General features: G+C 41.3%; 1 protein-coding gene across 4 annotated transcripts in view; it reads right to left on the bottom strand.

The window, feature by feature from the left end:
• Window positions 1–20539, bottom strand: part of ADK (adenosine kinase) — a 239474-nt gene that overhangs the window by 155995 nt on the left and 62940 nt on the right. For all 4 annotated transcript variants that reach the window (XR_015743669.1, XR_015743670.1, XM_026710963.2 and 1 more), the window contains exon 4: window positions 2921–2999. Coding sequence is in view for 2 of the 4 variants with exons in the window: in XM_026710963.2 (XP_026566748.1) it covers window positions 2921–2999 (79 nt within the window). In the remaining 2 variants the exon portion in view is untranslated. The remainder of the gene's footprint in view (window positions 1–2920; window positions 3000–20539) is intronic.

Consider the following 20539-nt stretch of genomic DNA (forward strand, 5'->3'; position numbering starts at 1 on the left):
ATTATTCCATAGCCACATTAGTTTTTGTGCCCCAACCTATAGATCAGTGAGGGTTAGTGCTGAAAGTGTGTGCATGCACTCGCTTGTGTGCCTGCACCCAGGATGCAATGCACGCACGACCTCCCTGCCCCCGCACATGTGTGCACAACCCCCTGTGCATGCACTGCACACCTCTATGCACGAGCGCATGACCCTGTGTCCAAGGCATGCATCTCTGTGCATGCACGCAACCCTCCCCACCGCACGCCTCTGTGCATGCGCATGTGTCTCCCAACAATCAGCTGGCTGATGGGGGCGCACATGCATGTGCATGCATGTGCCGTGGGGCTCTTCCAGGCGACCTCTCACGTGCCAGCAGAAATGGTTCTGCGTACCACTTCCAGCACGATTGCCATAGGTTTGCCATCGTAGCTATAGATCATTGGCTCCCATGAAAATGATCAGAACTATTTTACTTTAAATAGAGACTTTCCAATGCAATTAAATTTATATAATGCAAAGTTCTAACTCATTTTCTCCTCACTTAATAAAATGGGAAGGGGGAAGAAATTAAAAGAAGACAAACTTTTTCATATATACAGGTAGTCCTTGAGGTACGACTACAACCAGAATTTCAGTTGCTCAACAAGGCAGTTCTTAAGTGAGCCAAGTCCAATTTAACAACATTTTTGGCCCTGGTTGTTAAGCAGGTAAGTCAATCATGTGTTTGTTAAGAGTCTCTCTCAAGGACACGTGGATGCACGCTGGTTTCCAAGCCCACAAATTTTGATGACATTGCAGCTGTGAGGATACTATGACGGTCATAAGTATGACGGGTAGTTGTAAGTCACTTTTTTGAGTTCCGCTGCAACTTCAAACAGTCACTAAAACAAGTTGAATATTAAGTTGTAAATTGAGGACTAATAAGGGCACAGTTCTTACCTTTTGTCACTCTAAAGTCTCCCACCACTCAATTCTACAAGTTTAAGATCAATGTCATATATCAATGGCCCCCAACCTTTTTTGAACCAGGGACCAGTTTCACGATTATTTATTCTTCCACGGACCGGTACCTGAGTAACGCGAGACTCCACCGCCATTGTGATGGCTCTTCGTTCGAAGCCGCCCCTCCCCTTTGACGAAACTAAGGCGCGAGCACCCAAACGCCGCTTTCCAACCGAAAACCCAAAAGCAACTAAAAACCTGGAAGTGCCGTCGAAACAAGATGGCGGCGCCCAAGCTTTGCGGCCCAGTAAATGATCCACGGACCGGTACCGGTCCGGGGACTGTTGGTTGGGGACCCCTGTCATATATGGCTTTCAGATTACTAGTTTACGATTATTCTGCAGTGTTGCTCAAATGTTTTCAGTCCCCGGTTCCTTCTTGGTGGTTGCTTCTCCAGGCCTCCGCCTCCTCAAACCAGCCCCCAAACCAGTGGTGGAATTCAATTTTTTTTTTACTACCGGTTCTGTGGGTATGACTTAGTGGGCATGGCAGGGGAAGGATACTGTGAAATCCCCATTCCCTTCCTACCCCATTAACCTGCTCTCCAGCTCTGTTCTCCCGTGCAGGGCAACCAAAGAGACCTAGCCAATCAGCTGGGACTTGGGAGGTAGAGAATAGATGGGGTTGGCGGGGCCAGACAAAGGTGGGATTTGCCAGTTCTCTGAACTACTCAAAATTTCCGCTACTGGTTCTCCAGCATCGGCCGGAACCTGCTGAATACCCACCTCTGCCCCAAAGTCACTTAATTTCCACACTGGAAGGGAGAAACTGTCAAATAGGTGCCTCCGCAAATCCTGGGACAAAGATTTCCCAAGATTCTTCCTTCCTCCAATTGTGTAAAGTTTTAAATCTGTTCCCAATTGTCAAGCTTTTAACAGGCCTTTAATCCAATTATTAGGTAGAAAACCTTCCAGGTAATTTACTTCTTGACAAATTTGAAGTCTCAGATAAGAATGCTTAGTCTCCAGCCATCGTTGGCTTTATTCAAGGACATGTTTGAAGGGCAATGAAGTCCCCAACTTCAAGACACCCTGTAATATTTAAATATCTTATTCAATTAAAGTAGGACATTTTATACATCTAACCCAGAAAGAGAACAGTGGCTGCAACTTTAGATGATCATTGTACACATAACCATCTCTTCCTACTGTTGGCAACAATAAAGTACAACTGTAGAATGTTGTGTTTATGCTACATAAATAAACACATTTTAGGATGAAAACATCTTTTAAGTGTGATGACCTGGGGCGTGGCATAAAGGAAACATAGTCAAATAAGCAAGAAGAGTCCCTTTATTATCTCCAACTTTGCCCCCAATGTCCAGGTTACCTTTGGCTGGAGAAAAACTCTCCCAAGAAGAGTCTTTAAGTGGAGAAAATTCAGTCCGAAAACGAAGTACATTCAAACAGTAACTAAAAATCCAAACAAACCATGCTGCAATAATTAACTTGACAGGGCAGGAGAAGGAATTGCAGACTTGAAAGCACAGCAAAACACATACAATTGGGAAGATGCCAGGAGCACAGATAAGCCTCCACAATACCAGATAAATTTATGATTTGCTCCCAACAGCTTGCTGCATGCAGCTTCCCTTTTTAAACACTGCGTTCCCAGCTGCAGCTAATGAAGGGAATCAGGGCCCTTTCCTCCCCCATAAGCCACGTAACTCACGTTGTTCCCTTCTCCGTTCCTCCCTGCATGCCCTAAAATGAAGAGGGGATGGACCTGGGTCTTCCTCTGAATTCCCTCTCCCTTGTTCTACCTCTCTCCTGCTCTGCCCAGTCAGACTTTGCCCTTCCCCAGTTTCCTCCACAGCCAACGGAGCCACATTCCAACTCCCTGTCAGCTGCTTGGCCTCCCCCTTGGAATCAGATTTCGACAGGAGCATGACATTAAGTCTTAACCTGGATGTAATTCATTGTGAAGGGGGACAAACCTGTGCCACTTTAACGGAATTCTGCGTAGACCCACCAGCATGATATTCTACCTTGAATTTTTTCACCAGTTCTTCAAATCTGAAAGAGATCACAAGGGGAAGGAAGAGAGAAGGAGAAAAAAAGAGGTTACATTTTGTGATTCCGTGTATTTCAAAACTTCACGTTATAGAATGCTGTGTGGATTTGAATTTAAGGCACGAGTGTCAAAACTGGCAGCCTGTTGGCTGGATCTGTCACATGCAGGTTACACCTACCCCAGATCTGTGAAAGCAAAAAAAAAACCCATTGCATTACATCACGTGACTGTCAGCGTTCTAGAAAACCTCCACTCCAACAAATAACTCCAAGGCAGACATCTTCTCAAAAGTTCTGTTTTATTTGGATAGTAAACTGGCGCATCTGGGGAATCCCAAATCTGAAAGTTCCGGGCTTCCTTGCAATAAGTAAAAAATTACAAATCCTTCCCCTGCACCCATCATTGCATCACATGCTCCAATCACCATCCATCCCAACTTGAGACGTCCCCTCACCCAGGTGCAGAAATAACATGACCTTGACCTAGAAGAAGAATGCTATTATGTCTAACCACATAAACTCCAAGAAATTCTCCCCTCCCCTTTTCTCAGGCTCAAGAACGTGACAGTGTGGAAGCGTCTGGCGCTAATATGGCTTCCAAAGCTGACAGTGACATCAATGTGATGCAGCGAGTTTGACACCCATGATTTAAGGCATCAATATAGCAACAGTTCAGTAGGAAATTAACCCCAATAGACCACTACTCAGTGGTGGTATGACACCGGTTCGGCTCGGTTCCAATGAACCAGTAGCAAAAAAAAGAAACCCTCCGGCAATCAGCTGAGAGGAGAAAGAAAAGAGCAGGACTGGCCCCTGTGCTTTAGCTGATTGGCGCTGCAGGCCTCAGTTGGTGTGGGGAAAGCTGCGCGCACGTACAATCTCCGAAGTGGTAGTGGAACAGAAAGAATCACACTGTGGCTACGACTTCCTTTCGCAAGAGCCCAGGTTGCTAAAGCAGGAACTGTTAATGTCAGGATTCCGGCAGCTACCCGCACTTAAACCATGAGTCTTGAGCCAAACTTCCAAAACTTCAAAGGATTTATGGGGAGTTAAAAGGTCCGGCATTGCCTGGGTGCAGCCAACTCTGAGACACTTCATTCATTGTCACCCTTGACCCTGGTTTTCCCCCACCCCCTGGGTGTATCGTAATTCATATTCTCCAATGGGACACATCCATAGCCAAGAGTCATCAGTCATGTTCTCCAGTTAGAATTTTGCGTGGGAGAAACTTCAGTCACCTAGTTACTATCTTTGAAAACATTTATGGAATGCAGTTTTGGTTTTGCAAGCTGGTGCACTGCTCCTCCCTCCTTTTCTGTTGGCAACTCTAAAAAGACCATAGAAATATTTTATGAGTTGACAGTTAAAGCATTATGAAAGTTTGTCTATTTTGGTCAACCCGCAGAGGAAATCATGAGAAAACATTTTTGTGTATGATTGCAGTGACCAAATTACAGAAGAAAAAAAAATATCCTTTAGGATAGAAGCATGAAACCTGGCATATATAAAGGTCAAATTCCAGTAGGAAGGATCCCCCAAATTCCACACACTACACTGGATTTTAGTCAAAAGGCTGAGAAATGAGAACTCATAATGGCAATCTATTTCACTGTCATTTGAGAGAGTTAAAATGTTGTCAACTTCCAACAGCTCAATTTGCCTTGACTTTATATGAGATTATGGCATTAATCAGACCTAAGCAAACATATAATATAATGTAAGGCAATTTAATAGATGAAACTAAATGGCAAAGTCAATATTTAATAAGTTTGCACTCCATTTGGAAAAACTTTGAGTTCATGCTAATTGGTTTTTACCAACCCCAATTCCTGAACACTCCATCATTTTTAGATAAAGGCAGATTTGGTTCCTCCCCCCCAAAAATCTGCACTTTCTTCTATAAGTTCGAAATTCATTGTGAAAGACAATTTGTTTAAGAACTTTTGTACAAAGGAGAATTGCATCACCACACAGCACAGGTAGTCCTCAACCTGTAACCACTCGTTTAGTGACGAAGTTACAACGGCACCAAAAAAGTGACGTATGACCACTATTCACACTTACAACCACTGCAGTATCCTCATGGTCATGTGATCAAAATTCAGATACTGGGCAACTGGTACATATTAAGAGCCTCGGTGGCGCAGTGGTGAGAGTGCCGTACTGCAGGCTCCTTCTGCTGACTGCCAGCTGCCTGCAATTTGACAGATCGACTCTCACCAGGCTCAGGGTTGACTCAGACTTCCACACTTCTGAGGTCAAATAAGGACCCAGATTGTTGGGGGCAAGAGGCTGGTTTTGTAAATTGCTGTAAAAAGCACTGTGAAGCGGTATATAAGTATAAATGCTATTGCTATGATGGTTGCAGTATCCTGAACGGAGTGTGTGTGTGTGTGATCCCCTTTTGAGACCTCCTGACAAGCAAAGCCAATGGGGAAGCCAGATCCACTTAACAACTGTGTTACTAACTTAACAACAGCAGTGATTCACTTAACAACGGCAGCAAGGAAAGTCATAAACTGGGTCAAAACTCACAACAACTGTCTCGCTTGTCCGATTTTGCATTTGGGTTCAAAAAATATTTGCCTCCCTGGGTACTGTTTTCCTGACCGAGGAATCAGGCATTTTCCTCCCCGGGCACCAAAAAAGGCTCGATTTTTAAAAACAGCAAGCAACACCATTTTTTAAGCCTGGAATTCCATCCTGAATCTCGTCCTGGTGTCCGTTTTTATATTTGGGTTCAAAAAATACTTGCGTCCTCAAACACCAGTTTTCCTGACGGCAGCATCACACGGGCAGCAAAAAGGCTAACAAATTTTTTAAAAGTAAGCAGCACCTATTTTAAGTATGGAATTCCACCCCCAAATCTCATCCTGGTGTTCATTTTTGCATTTGGGTTCAAAAAATTTTTGCCTCCCCTAAGGATTATATGGGAATATAAAGTATCTATAAAGAGAGTATTTTTTATGATTAAAAGTAGGGGAATGAAAGTTTATTAAACTACATAGGCAAACTTTGGCTAAGTGGAAATAAAGAAAAAACATGATTACTATATAATTATATGTAGAGGGGGGGTATACACCACGTGGATCTTAAATATATTAGTTTCGTTTTACTTTTACTCTCTTTCCATTGTTTATTATATATCGTTCTAGAGAAAGTTAAGGATGATAATGTTGTACAGGTGGTAGGCTGAAAATGGAAATAATAGGGGATAAAGAATTGAAAATATATGTGTGGATGAAATGATATTGATATCGAACCAATGAATTGAAATATGAAATGGAAATTTATCTCAAGACTAGTGGAATGGATCATGATTTGAGGTGAAGTTAAATAAGACAGATGGAAAGGTAATTACGACTAGGTATAAAAGTTGTAATCTGGAACCGCGTGGCTCACATGAAGAGATGTGTAAAAAATAAAAACAAAAAAAGCCCTTTATTTAAAAAAGAAATGCCTATTTCTTCCCCAGGCATGGCTAGATGGGAGTGGCTAGGTGGGCATGGCCATGTGACTGGGTGTACGTGGCTTTTTTTTTTTTTGCAAACCCCCGTGCTGTTTTTTGTCCTTCTGAGCTTCAGGGAAGCCTCCTGGCGGAGCATTTTTGCTCCCAAGAAACTTCCCTGAGACCCAGGACACCAAAAATGGAGCGCCGGGGGCACAGCACCCCTCCCACGCGCCCCTTTTAGCCTCCTGGGCCTCAGGAAGCCTTCTGGGTGAAGCAGTAAGACAGCAAGGGGGATCCCAGAACAGCTGGAGGAGTTAGAAGAGCTGATTGTCGGGAGGAAAAAAAGAAAGAAATACCTTAAGGAGGGACTGGGTGGGGGAGAATGCAGTCCGCGATGCGCAATAAGGACTGATTGGGTGGGGAGGGAAGGCGGGGGGCAGAGAGGGGCCTGGTCAGCCAGGGGCACGATTTGCTGGTTCTCCAAACTGTGCAGAATCGTAACAACCAGTTTTATAGGACCGGTCCGAAGCAGTAGAATCCCACCCCTGGGGTTAGGTGCCATCACCACCTTAGCTGATTAATTTCAGCTCTGGTTATGTGAAATGAAGCTGGGTTTTTTTTTAACAAGTTATATGAAAGTTTGGTTTTAGTTATGAGACTATGAGGCTTAAAGCCAAGATACTGCATCTCAATTATTTTTAGTGTGTCGTATATTTCAGCTTATGTAACTTGTTTCGATTTCGTATGTATGTATGTATGTTTGTATGTATGTATGTTTTCTTAAGTTTTCGCGGGTGCTTACATGTATGGCATTCAGCTTTGTTCGGGTATTTTCCCACATCATTATAGTTGTGCTTTTAAAGTTGTAGCAACGTTTCGGCAGAATCTCATCTGCCATCATCAGACTTGTGTATTGTGTTCGTCTGTGAGTCAGGCTTTTACAGTGGTTTCAGATTTAAATTTGGGGCAGCCTATTGCTGTGCCAGAATGGTTTTTTCTTCATCCTGATTGGTTGGGAGTCTTGGTCTGTATTTATTGGTCTTGGAGTTTGCTGTGTTCTGCTTGATTGGTGTTTCTAATATCTCCTGTCTGTTTTTTGGCTCTTTTTGTATCTTGATTGGCTGGCAACATTGTGTTACTTTATTGGAGGCCTTTAGTGCAGCTTGGCTCTGGGTAAATGGACGGCTATCATTAGTTAGGAAGCTAGGTCTCATCTGGGTGCCTGGTTGGGGTGTGTTTGAACTAATGATAGCCGTCCATTTACCCGGAGCCAAGCTGCACTAAAGGCCTCCAATACAAGAAACACAATGTTGCCAGCTAATCAAGATACAAAAAGAGCCAAAAAACAGACAAAAGATATTAGAAACACCAATCAAGCAGAACACAGCAAACTCCAAGACCAATAAACACAGACCAAGACTCCTAACCAATCAGGGTGAAGAAAAATACCATTCTGGCACAGCAATAGGCTGCCCCAAATTTAAATCTGAAACTACTGTAAAAGCCTGACTCACAGATGAACACAATACAGAAGCCTGATGATGGCAGATGAGATTCTGCCGAAACGTTGCTACAACTTTAAAAGCACAACTACAATGACGTGGGAAAATACCCGAACAAAGCTGAATGCCATACATGTAAGTACCCGCAAAAACTTAAGAAAACAAATATATTTATATATATATATCATGCAGTAAATGTTTTAGCCTCCATCTACAGGGGTGGCCAGCATTTTACTCCTGATTATAAAATATTGATTTTTCAATGATTCTGCTAACCTTAGGAGTGAATTAATCAAATTTTAAATGTAAGCGAAAGGAGTCTCTTAATTTCATTTCTTTAATTAATTTATATACTTGCTCAGTTCACAGTCACACCTCTTTTCCCCAACAGTCCAAGGGCTTTGAGCAAAGAAACATCTTTTCCAAACTCTAAACCAAAGATTAATCTGGATTTTTTTGCTATGTCGAATGGCCTGAAAACAGAAAACTGGTACTTATGGTATCTAATCCTGTTGTTCCAACTGCTAACCACTTTTGAGTGGGTGAGGTGGATTTTAAAAAAAAAAAGTCCTGGCAGAAAGATACCATAGAACCAGCATCTACACAAGCTTCACGTCCACAGACTATTTCAATACCTAACTTTTAGTTTTTGCACAAAATAGTTTTAAATTACACATTTGGTTAAACAAAAATACATAACTGTAATTTTTTTGGTGTGGTGAGGGAGGAGGGAATTACCAATCTTCCTAGCAGCAAGGGGAAATGTTATATGTCATGCTTACCTCGAGAGAGAAAAGTGAGGTTATCAAAATAAATGTTTTAAAAAGCATGAAATAGTATCAGTAAACAATGTTCTTGAATTTCCATATCTGCTTGGTAAATAAGAATAATTTAAAACCATTTAAATTCAGAAAAATGTACAAAAATCTGACTTAATTATCTACCACTGACAAATATTTATTTTAGACCTATTACTGTCAAACATTTAATGTTAGAATCTCCCAATTTATTTATTTCAGAAATTTTGCACAGCATTCAAGGAACTTTCAGGTAATGGCAAAAAAGTGGCTTTTAAAGTTGAGATTTAAAAAAAAAATGGATAAAACTTGCTGACTTTACTAAAAAGAAAATAAAGTATTTAAATCACAGAGCTAATGTTTTAACCTTACTTTTGTGCCCAAGTTACTTTTTTACATCTTGTTCCAATATTGTTTAAATGTAAACATGTGGAAAATGTTCTTTTAGCATCTATTAAACTGACATTTAAGTCCATTTTTTTTCAACCCCTAACGTTTGTGGTAAAATATTTCAAAGCTATGAATCTTCGAAAATGCACAGGCAAATTGTCTCTTTCATATATAAACATCTGTTCTTCATAACATGGAATCTGTTTAGAATTAGTGACTTCTGATTTAGTTGCTATTTGTTTAGAAGAAGTGGTTTCGGAAAATAAAGTCCTAGTTTGAGGTAATTTTATTTTGCAAATAATAAATACTTTTATAAGGAGTTGCCATTTTCATTCTATAAAAACATATAAACTTTCAAATCTGTAGTATATACTTGACTCTTAATGCGCTCATCTTCTAAATGTGGCTAGTTGTAAGTCACACTTTATCAAGGGCAAGGGGAAAGACTGTTGTTTAATTTCCACTCATTTCATTACTGGCAAAATATGTAATTAATAGCTATTCAAAACCTTGGGGTTCATCAGCCGTGCTCCCAGATAAAAGCACTCAGCGTTCCAGGGGAATACCAATCATATACCGAATAGCTGATATAGAACCTCATAGCCATGGTCTTTGTTAATGATTTTCTTGGCTTCTCTTTGATGGTTTGATTTGAAAACAGAATATTGGGAAAAAGAAGAAAAAGGCAATCTCTTCACGCACAGAGGCTGAATTATCTCTGGTAAGCTGCCGGATTTCAGCCTCTCCGTTTAGCCAGCCAATTTTCCTGCTTTTGCTATCTGTCTCTCTACATGATGATTTTGAATTATCCTGACTGAAACCTGAAATTTGAAAACAGTCTAGGTTACAGTCTGAAGGCCAGTTTGAGGTAGGAGATAAAAAATTAATTAATTGTTATTTGCTTCTCAAAGCCTGTTTTGGTTAATATCTTGGCTGCTGCACGTTTTTATTCTTTTGGATGCTTTTTTAGTTTCATTGTTTTTCATTGTTTTAACTGTTTTATGGTTTTATAATGGTTAAGTTGCTCAGAATCACTTGGCTGAGATGGGCGGCTATAGAAATCAAATCAAATCGCATCAAATCAATCAATGTAGGAGAAGGAGTGGCAGATTCTGGAGGCAGGGTCAAAAGAGGAATCAGCAAAGAATCTCTATGTAGCCACAAATGGACTAAGTCCACCCCTCTTGAATCCCATTGAAAAAATTTGAGTGAGTTGAGTTGATTAGTGTCAGGGATGACAGATAGGAACATGTGAAGTTCCAATTAAAGTGATATTACTTGTGCTTATGCAGAGGCACCTATTCAACTAACAGCACTATCTTGGTGCAAGATAAAGGTCAACAGAATTCAAGAAGAGTTGCATTTACTCCATTTGTAGCTATGTAGAGATACAATGCTGCTTCCGCTTTCGGCTCTGCCCCCAAGTTCAGCTATTCCTTTTCTTACATCAATCAATATCTATAGGAAATGCTAAATAAAACCAACAAGACGACACTTCCAAGACATTTGCTATTAAGGCCCCGACACATAGCAGGTTGGATTGGGAACAATTAACAGGCACATAAGGACCCAGAAGCTTCAGATCGGTACGTCTATTGTTACCAGAAATAACTACAAAGATAGACGTACTGATCAGAAGCTTCTGGGTTCCAGGGACTGCTATATTTCAAACACAAGCCCCCAATACAAAACCAAGATTTAAACTTTTCCCCGGTGTTTTGCCCTGCCTCTCTTTCAGACTGGAGACCCAATTTCCATCTGCCCCTTGTTTTGACAACGATCAGATCTATTTTCATGTCTTTCTCTGATTGTGTGAGAACTACCTCTTACATCTGCCAAATGTTAAGCACTTGAATAAAAGTGTCCAGTGGGATTATCCGTAGAATATTGTCTCTTTATCAAATATATTATTCTCTGGATTGTATTTGGTACGTAGGTCTGAAATTCAAATGCCCACTGCAACAATACTAAAAAAAAAGGCACAAGGAAAGCAACACACATTTTAAAAACTCTTTTGAATTAAAATGAAAGACTTGGAGAAATGGGCAAAAACATGGATGTTCAACCATGTATTTCAAGTTTCTTTCACTCTTACTCTAAAACTAGAATGGGAAGGGTTTGGATTTTATATGTAAAGAAAGAGATCTATTTAGAAGAGAAAGGTTATCTATCTATCTATCTATCTATCTATCTATCTATCTATCTATCTATCTATCATGTGATCTTCGGACACAGCAACCATCACAAAGGTGAACCAGTTGCCAGGCATCTGAATTCTAATCAGGAGATGACCAGGGCCATGCTGCAGTGGTCAGTGTTATAACTTCAAAAGGTCACTCAATGAATGGTTGTAAGTCTAGCATTACCTGTACTGAGCGTCAGAATCAACACAGCTCGTTTTTAAGACTTAGAGTGAAGAACTTGCCATACTCTCGTCCTGAAAGAGGGGCTCATGGCCCTCAACTCTGTGGGCCTTCAGGAAAGCTTTAAACATTCGGTTGTCCCTCAGGCCTTGGGCCAGGAATGTTAGGTGGCCTCATCCTGGGAGGTAGAATATGTGGCTGTGTGCCTCAACTCTCTCGTTTTGCTTTTATCATTGGGGTTTTTGTTGTTGTTGTTGTTGTTGTTGTTGTTATTGACTGCTCTTTTTGTGTGGCACATCATTCAGCTGCATTTCTGGGAGTTGACCAGCCGTACACATCCTTCTATAAACAAATTAAGAAAATCAGACATTCTTGTTCTAGTTATGCTCTGCTTGAGGTTACTTATAGACTCAGGCATGGGACTTCTCCTCACAGTGGGGGCAACCCCAAGGAGATCATTAAAGCCCCCCTTCTCTGCATCGTTATCAAAAGAGGCCTTTTGTTTCTTTCTTCGTTGTTTTTGAGATCTCTTCCTGGAAACTTGTGCGGCTCCTCAGGCCAGGCACATGTCCTTTTAAGACACATCTGCTGTTTATACTTTCAGGGCTCTATAATTGGAATTATTTATTCATCTATTCAGCCAGTCTTTGATGCTTCTAGGCCTGGAAGTAAACTACCTGTCTGTTACCTGTTACCTTGTTACATCTTTTTTTTTTTAAATGCTGCATCGAACAATAAAGATTTTACAATTCTTTTAAGGCTCGATTGCCAATCTTTATTGATGTGTGTGTGTGTGTGTGTAGGTAGATTAGATAGACAGACAGACAGACAGACAGACAGACAGATAGATAGATATCTGGAGAGTTGAGGGCTGTTTGGAAACTGAAGGAGACAGCAAGGAGCCTGGGCATGCCTTAGCTCAACTGTTCTGTAAATACAGATAATCAAAGTTGGAAGGGACCTTATAGGCCATCTAGTCCAACCCCGCGCCCAAGTGGGAGACCCTACACCATTTCTGACAAATGGCAGTCCAATCTCTTCTTGAAAGTCTCAAGTGATGAAGCTCCCACAACTTCTGAAGGCTGTTCCATGGGTTGATTGTTCTCACTGTCAGAAAGTTTCTCCTTATTTCCAGGTTGAATCTTTCCTTAATCAGTTTCCATCCATTGTTCCTTGCCTGGCCTTTGGATGCTTTAGAAAATAGCTTGACCCCTTCCTCCTCTCTGTGGCAGCCCCTCAAATTTTGGAAGACTGCTCTCATGTCTCCCCTGGTCCTTCTCTTCACTAGACTAGCCAAGCTGTATTAAAGCTGCTTGGTGCTGTGAAAATAAAACTGAAACTCCTCTCCTCTGCTTGTGTTTTGCATTTGGAACAGATTTCTTTTCAGGTGGGGAGGGGGAGTAGAACTCCTTAGTATCAGAGCGTAACAAAAACAACGACAATAATAATAATAATAATAATATAAGAAATACTACAAAGTATGGGAAAAATTCTATCAATGATAGGAAAAAAGGAAGGATCTAGAATCAAAAGAGAATAGGTTTGGCAGAACGGATGATTAGAATCGGAAAATATTGTATAAATGTATAGATGTATAAATGTATATAAAATATGTATTCTATTGCATAATATGTATGACAAACAGGATTGTCAGTACGATTACGTCATGTCCAATGTTTTTAATAATTTTCTTAATAAAACCTTGAACTACTACTACTACTTCTTCTTCTTCTTCTTCTTCTTCTTCTTCTTCTTCTTCTTCTTCTTCTTCTTCTTCTTCTTCTTCTTCTTCTTCTTCTTATTATTATTATTATTATTATTATTATTATTATTATTATGGAAATACTCTAAATCCTTTCTTAGTGAACACCTAGAAGCCAAGAAGAACATAAATGCCAAATTTCAAGTTTGTAAGCTTTACAGTTCTGGAGATTTTGTGATGATGCGCGAGTGATATTTTGCTTTTCTACGGTATATATAGAAAGATTTCTCATTCCTCCTGGTTATGCTCTTAACTGAAGCAGTACCACAGGCCAATTCTGAATCACTATAATCTCTCCTAAAGAAGACAAGCCTTGAAAATTGGCGCAACTGTTGCTTTGCAGAAAACCCCATCTTAAAATTCAATCACGTTAAAATACTCAGCAGCTTCTAACTCCTTTTTACTCACTTAAAATACTTAGATACAAGATTTAAAAAATGGTTCCAAAGCCAGCCAGATTCCAACACACAAATGCAAGGATTTCTAATATTTTTAAAATTCTTTCATTTATCCATGAAGTGAAAGGTTCGTGTGCAAAGGTTCCTACAGCTCCAATATGTTCTGAATGAGTGGGGGAATTAGGAAGCAGCTTTTAATGATTGCACTGAATTTAGCCTTTCCTCGTTTGTCACAAATGAATGGTGAGGGATACCTTGTAACGAGAAAAGGTTATAGCTATTTACTGTCTTCTTTCTCTGAATTAAGTTTTATGTAAATTTTAAAATGTCTACGAATAAATGAATGAGTGAATGAGCTCAAATAAAGGTAGAGGATAAATTTTCTGGCCTGTCTTAAGCTTTTGGAGGAAAACCAGAATATCTATTAATTTATCTGTCTGCCTATCTACCTATCAATCTGTTAAATGCAGCTATAAACCTCACTGGGCTCCACATACTTGAAGAAATGCCTTACAGTATTCCATGGTTTAAACCAGGGGTCTCCAACCTTGGCAACTTTAAGACTGGAGGACTTCAACAGCTTTGCTGGCTGGGGCATTCTGGGAGTTGAAGTCCTCCAGGCTTAAAGTTGCCAAGGTTGGAGACCCCTGGTTTTAAGGATCCTGAAAGAAATAACCTATAATTTCCTGGAAAGAGAACCTTTAGTGCAGTCCATCCAAAAAAGCCAAGATGAGACTGACATCTATTTTTGTTCATTCTCATCCGTTCATTTCATGTCATGCATAGCCACTTTTAAAACACTTAGCTTCTGACATGTAAATATAAATTAACTTCCAACTAAACTGATTCCAGCTTTGTGGTCGGCTTGCTAGCTTTATCCTAGGCATTACTATTGTTTTTATTAATATAGAATCGTTTTTTATAAGTGCATGCATATCATCAATATGTGGCTTAATTCATCTTAATTGCATCTGTGCAAAATACCGTGGGTGTGATTTGCCCTCGCATTTTGCTTCCAGTGTTGGAGCTCATACAATTATTTTTTTTTAAAAAGGCGGGGGGACACAAACAAATCTCATACATAGTTAAAAGTAAAGGTTTCCCCTGTCCAGTTGTGTGTGATTCTAGGGGGCACGTCTCACCTTTGTTTCTTAGCCAAGAGCGCCATTGTTGTCTGAAGGCTCTTCCGTGATCATGTGCATGACTAATATACACTGAGGCACACGGAAGGCTGTTACTTTCCCACCGAAGTGGGTACCTATTTATCTACTCTCGTTTGCATGCTTTCAAACTGCTATGTGGTCAGGAGCTGAGGCAATTAAATGGGAGCTCACCCTGTCACGTGGTGCTTGGGACTCGAACGGCCAACCGACTGGTCAACAGCAGGCTTGAGATTTTGAATTTGGACAACCTAGAACTACACCGCCTACGGTTTGACTTAAGCATAGTTTATAAAATAAATCTGCTTTAATGTACTACCAATCAATGACTTTTTCACCTTCAATGCAGAGGTGGCTATTCAGCAGATTCTGACCAGTTCTGGAGAACCAGTAGCGGAAATTTTGAGTAGTTCGGAGACCCGGCAAATACCACCTCTGGCTGGGGATTTTGAAGTCTCCTTCCCCTGCCACACCCACCAAGCAACGCTTACAGAACCGGTAGTAAAAAAAATTTGAATCCCACCACTGTTTCAACTGCAACAATACAAGAGCGCACAATAGATACAAACTCAATGTACACCACTCCAAACTCGATTGCAGAAAGTACGACTTCAGCAACAAAGTGGTCAATGCCTGGAACACACTACTTGACTCTGTTGTCACATCCCCAAACCCACATTCCTTTTCCCTCAAACTAACCACTATTGACCTCACCCCCCTGCCTCCTAAGAGGTATGTAAGGGGCATGCATAAGAGCACAATCGTGCCTACTGTCCCTGTCCTATTGTCCCCATTTATTCGTACTCATTTCCTGTATTTATACTTATGTTTATGATCTTGTAAGCTATTGACAAATAAATAAATAAACAAGCCCAAGCATTTTAACCCCTAGGTGCACACACTCTTACATTTGGGTGAAAGTCTATTTGTATCCTTTAAATCTCTTAACAGTATTTATTTTATCAGGGTAACCAGCCAATTTTTAATCAAAGCCCCTACAAGATTTGGCTGAGTGGCCCTTTGTCCAATGATGCTCCTTTCCACCGTGACATGGCTCTACTTAAGACCGACCTTTGATGTCCACGATGTCAAAAACTTAAACATCAAATCAAATCCTATCTGTTCATAGGTGGAGGGAATGCTTGGTTTCAATATCCCTTCATTGCTGAAGCCTTGATTAAATTGCAGACATTATTAGCTCTATTCCCTTTTCTTAGATTTATGTGTTTTAACCATCAAATCAACAGGAAGTTTCTGCTTTTATTCACCAACGTTTTCTTTGGCCTAAGTTAAAGAGTGGCTTGGATCCTCTAGGCCTGTAATGGTGAACCTATGGCACGCGTACCGCAAGTGGCACAAAGAGCCATTTGGGCCTGCACACGAGCCGTAGGCAAACTTACCCCACTGCGCATGCATGTACTTCACAGTGATTTTTCGGCTGATTTGAGGCCTTTTTTGGCCTCCCAGATGCTTAGGAAAAGCCTCTGCAAGGCTTTTCAGGACAAATAATAGGCCCGTTTTGTCACTTCCTGTTGAAACGGACCTATTATTCATCCTGAAAAGCCTTGCAGAGGCTTTTTCCAAGCCTCTGGGAGGCCAAAAATGGCCTCAAACCAGCCAAAAAATCAGCTGTGAAGCATAGTGCAGGTAAGGGGGTGGCGTGGGGAGGGGGTTGCGCATGCATGCACAGATGGCATGGGGGCATTGCATTCTGGGTGCTGGCATGTGAATGTGTGCGCACTGGCGCGCACGCTATTTTTGGCACAGGAGCCCAAAAAGATTAGCCACCATTGTTCTAGGCAATTCTTTCCCCTGGCCTTGCAGCACCCCCCATCCCCCAGCCCACATTCTGTAAACAGGGCATGGAACTGGGCTTGGATCATCCAGCCAGGTCTTATCTTCCTGCGAGTCGCCATCCAACTCAAGACAAGGATAAAGACTAGGCAAGGAGGAGGCCTCCTCATTCCCAGACTTGGCATATGTTTACGCAACCTCCAAGTGCTTTGCTTAAACCCTGGACAGCACCTCCATCTGCTGCCACAATTGCAGTAGTGCAACCCCTTTACTACACAGTGAGGCCAAATCAAAAGCTCTTTCATTCAACTTGGCACCCCTAAAGTTATGCGCCCATCCTGTTCTCCCTTATTTTCTATACTCCTGAATTTAGTCATACTAAATGGAGAAACTGTTGTCAGCTATTATCCATTGCTATTATTCTATTGGGTCTTAACTTCTTCCTAAGAGGAAGCATGCAAGCATGAAAGAGGAAGATTATATTAGCTTTCTTGGCTAAGAAACAGAGATGAGCATAACCCTTTAAGAGTCGGACACCACTGGACTGGAGAAACCTTTACCATTACAACCAATAATAGAGACGTAGTGGTGCAGTGGTTAGAATGTACTTGTAGAGCTAACTCACTGCTCCCTCCCGGAGTTCGATTCTAAGTGACTCAAGGTAAACTCAGCCTTCCATCTTTCTGAGGAATGAGGACCCAGATAGTTGGGGGCAATATGCTAACATTGTACACCACTTAGAGAGCACTGTAACGCACTGTGAAGCGGTATATAAGTCTAAGTGCTATTGCTAATACATTTTCACAACTAAGTATTCACAACTGCAATAGCTATTTCAACGTACACTTTCATGTATTTCACTTCATACTGCTAATTTCCAAATAATTCATAAGGACCACTTGTACATTTTAGATGAAGAATGAAACTTATTATTTGGTGCACTGTGATGTTGAATTATTTAATCTCAACAGCATTACAATCAATTTTATTTTCCTTATTTGAATACTCCCAGCTAGTTAATGTACTAAATCTGTCATCCTAAGCCTGAACTTGATTAATGATGTACTGTAGCTAAGTAGAATTAAATTAGTGTATAACTGATTAGTACATAATTGGAACAATGCTGTAGATTCTCCAACTTTAATTAGGATAGCTTATCACAGATAAATTATGTTAGAATATACAACTATTTAAGTAAAGAAACAATGGATCCAACACTTAATTTTAGATAAGTCAAACAGGGCTATAAATAAAAATAGTAGTTATATTTCTGCCTTGCAAAGTTCTTCTGCTTAAATATATCACAAAACTAAGGGATTGGTTTCCAAATATATTACAAAGTACCTTCTATGTAATCAACATTGTCTATACTAAATGAATAATGTAATAAAAAGGAGTGCCTTTGTTTGAATACCGAACTAGTTTCATCTCCTCAGACAACGGGACACCCTTACTGAAAATGGACATACTGGAAAAGATGCCTTTTGTAAAAAGATGTGATTGCTGTAAGTTACTTGCCCCCCACCCCAAAAAGAAAATAATTTAATTGGTGTAGCGTAATGGCAGCATTAACTGCAGGAGTAATGAAAGAACCTGAGTCACCCCCTAAAACTCTACCGTTGGATCTGAAAAACAGGCACTCAAAAGGTTTATTTTAGAGAATTAGAGGAAATCCAGTATCCTTATGCAGAGGCCCTCCTACTCAATTCCTGGGTCTCAATATCGGTGTGCTAATCCATCTCTTAAAATGCCCACATTTTCCCCGCTTTCACACGGACTATTCCTTGTGATCAAATCATACACCTCAGTCATCTGTTGCACTCCGCAATTTTTATCCCATCGTTTTCGGCCATTATTTCCCTTCCTGTGTTCAGATTCCTAGTGCTTCCTCTTATGGCTCCGCGTTCTCCATTTGCACAGACATACTATAACCTTTGGATCATATAACTCGATTAATTTATTCCTGTAATTATCCCCTCATTATGAGCTGCCACCACGCGGCCCTCCCAGGTTCAGTATTTGGTGACACGCTAATTTCTGGGCTGTCTTCTCCCTCCCCCGTCATATTTAGTCTCCCAGGTTTTATGATCAGCTTTGCAAGGTGCCTTCTAAGCCCCAGTTCCTGTGAAATGCAGCTCTCCCCTTGCCAAAAGCCTACCCGTCTCAGAGATGAGCCCCACTGCTGAAGAGTCTTTCTCCTCCTCCCATTGGCACCATCTGTGTAGCCAGCTGTTCACTTCCAGTATTCCCTCTCTCTTGGGGCACATCCTTCAACAGGGAGGACTAATGAAAATGCCATCTGGCCTTCTGGTTCCTTTAATTCTTGCCCAAGTCTCTTGCGGTATTTTCAAGGCCATGTCTGACTATTTCATTTGTTCCTCCTCTGCCTGGTAGAAAAGGTTAATTGTGTTCTGATTTAGGCTTCACCAAATCCCAGAGCAGACACCTCGTCCAGACAAAACCCCTTTTTATTAGGCTAATGTGAATGTAATCATTCACATCCAGCAAAGTCCCGGCAAACAATCTTTCAAGGGTGAATTAAAACCACAGACCTTATCAGGCTTGGAGAGTTGCCAGGCCGATAGCTTCCAAGCGCAACGCTGTACAAGAAAATACTTGGCATGGAGACTCTGAGAGTCATGAACAAATCTTCACACTAATTAAACAAATTGTCTCCTGCAAGCACCACTCCTTTTTTGCTCCTCTTTTATTCCTTCTGGGAGGGGCCATTCAACATTCACCTGAGCCTTTATTTCCAAGTCAACCCTTATCTGTTCCCTTCTGGCAGCTCTGCTCATGAGCACATTGGGAACAGGCTCCAGCTGTTCTTCTGCCCTACAGATCTCTGATTCTGAAGGCAGCTGATAACTGCTGGATGGCCCTGGTCCCATTTCTGCCTCCAACGCAGAGCCCTCATCAGAGCCTTCTATAGACTCCAGGACTGACCCATGTTCCTCCCCTAGCCACTGGCAGGTCACAACAAATTGCCAGGGAGAGTAAAACAATGATAGGAATATTTACATCACATCCTGATGCAACGTATTTCCCTTGAAAGGTTATTTATTCATCTGTTTTCGCTCCCCCTCCCATCACTTCCATCTCTTCCAAATAAAAGCCAGAATCCTTCTTGTTGTGGTGCCTGGAAGGTCTTCTCAATAGCTTCTGTAGCTGCTTTTTATCTGGGGATCCAGAAAGACTGTTAGTGGACTGCCAAGCAACCTATTTTGGAGCTCCAAAGAATAAGAATGCTCCTTGGCAGACATGGGTGTTTGTATCAGTTTTCCATCGTTCTTCTGAGAAGCTTCTTGATCATTTTCTTCTTCCACGAGTGTTTCCTGTAACTCAGGGGTGGGCGACTATGGTCCCCTTTATGCCCCGAGGACTTCAACTCCCAGAATGCTGGCTCAGGAATTGTGGGAATTGAAGTTCCCTGGGTGGTAAAGGAAATAGGCGCCCACCCCTGCTGTAAGTGATCTCAGAATTTCTCCTCTTACTTGGAAAATCTGGGGGTGGCCGGAAGCGAGTGAAGTTTTGTCCTAGTCTCTTAAGCTCCTCTTCCAGGTTTACCATCTTCAAGGAACGGTATGCCTTGTGTTAAACCTAAGAGCCTTGTCCCATGTTCCTGTTCCTCAGGTGAATAGGAAGGAGACTGAACCAAAACAATCCTTCTGTTTGACTTCCTTGCCACATTCTTCTTTGCTTCCCCAGTTTCCCCAGTGAGTGGATTTGTTCCATGAAAGATGACGTCTTCTTCATTCATCCCCAAAATTGCCTCGACCAAATAAGCAGGAAAGACTATACCAGTCCCTTGCCAAGAAGCCAGCGGTTAGCCATTTCTCCCAACCTTGACTCTTTCTTTCTCTTCTGCTTCCTCTCCCTTCTCTCTTCTCAGCTGGAGGAATTATTTTAATTGAGAGAATCATTCA

Source organism: Pseudonaja textilis, chromosome 4 (assembly GCF_049901715.1).
Source record: "Pseudonaja textilis isolate UNSWEBS1 chromosome 4, rPseTex1.2, whole genome shotgun sequence".
In the NCBI taxonomy this organism is placed as follows: domain Eukaryota; kingdom Metazoa; phylum Chordata; class Lepidosauria; order Squamata; family Elapidae; genus Pseudonaja; species Pseudonaja textilis.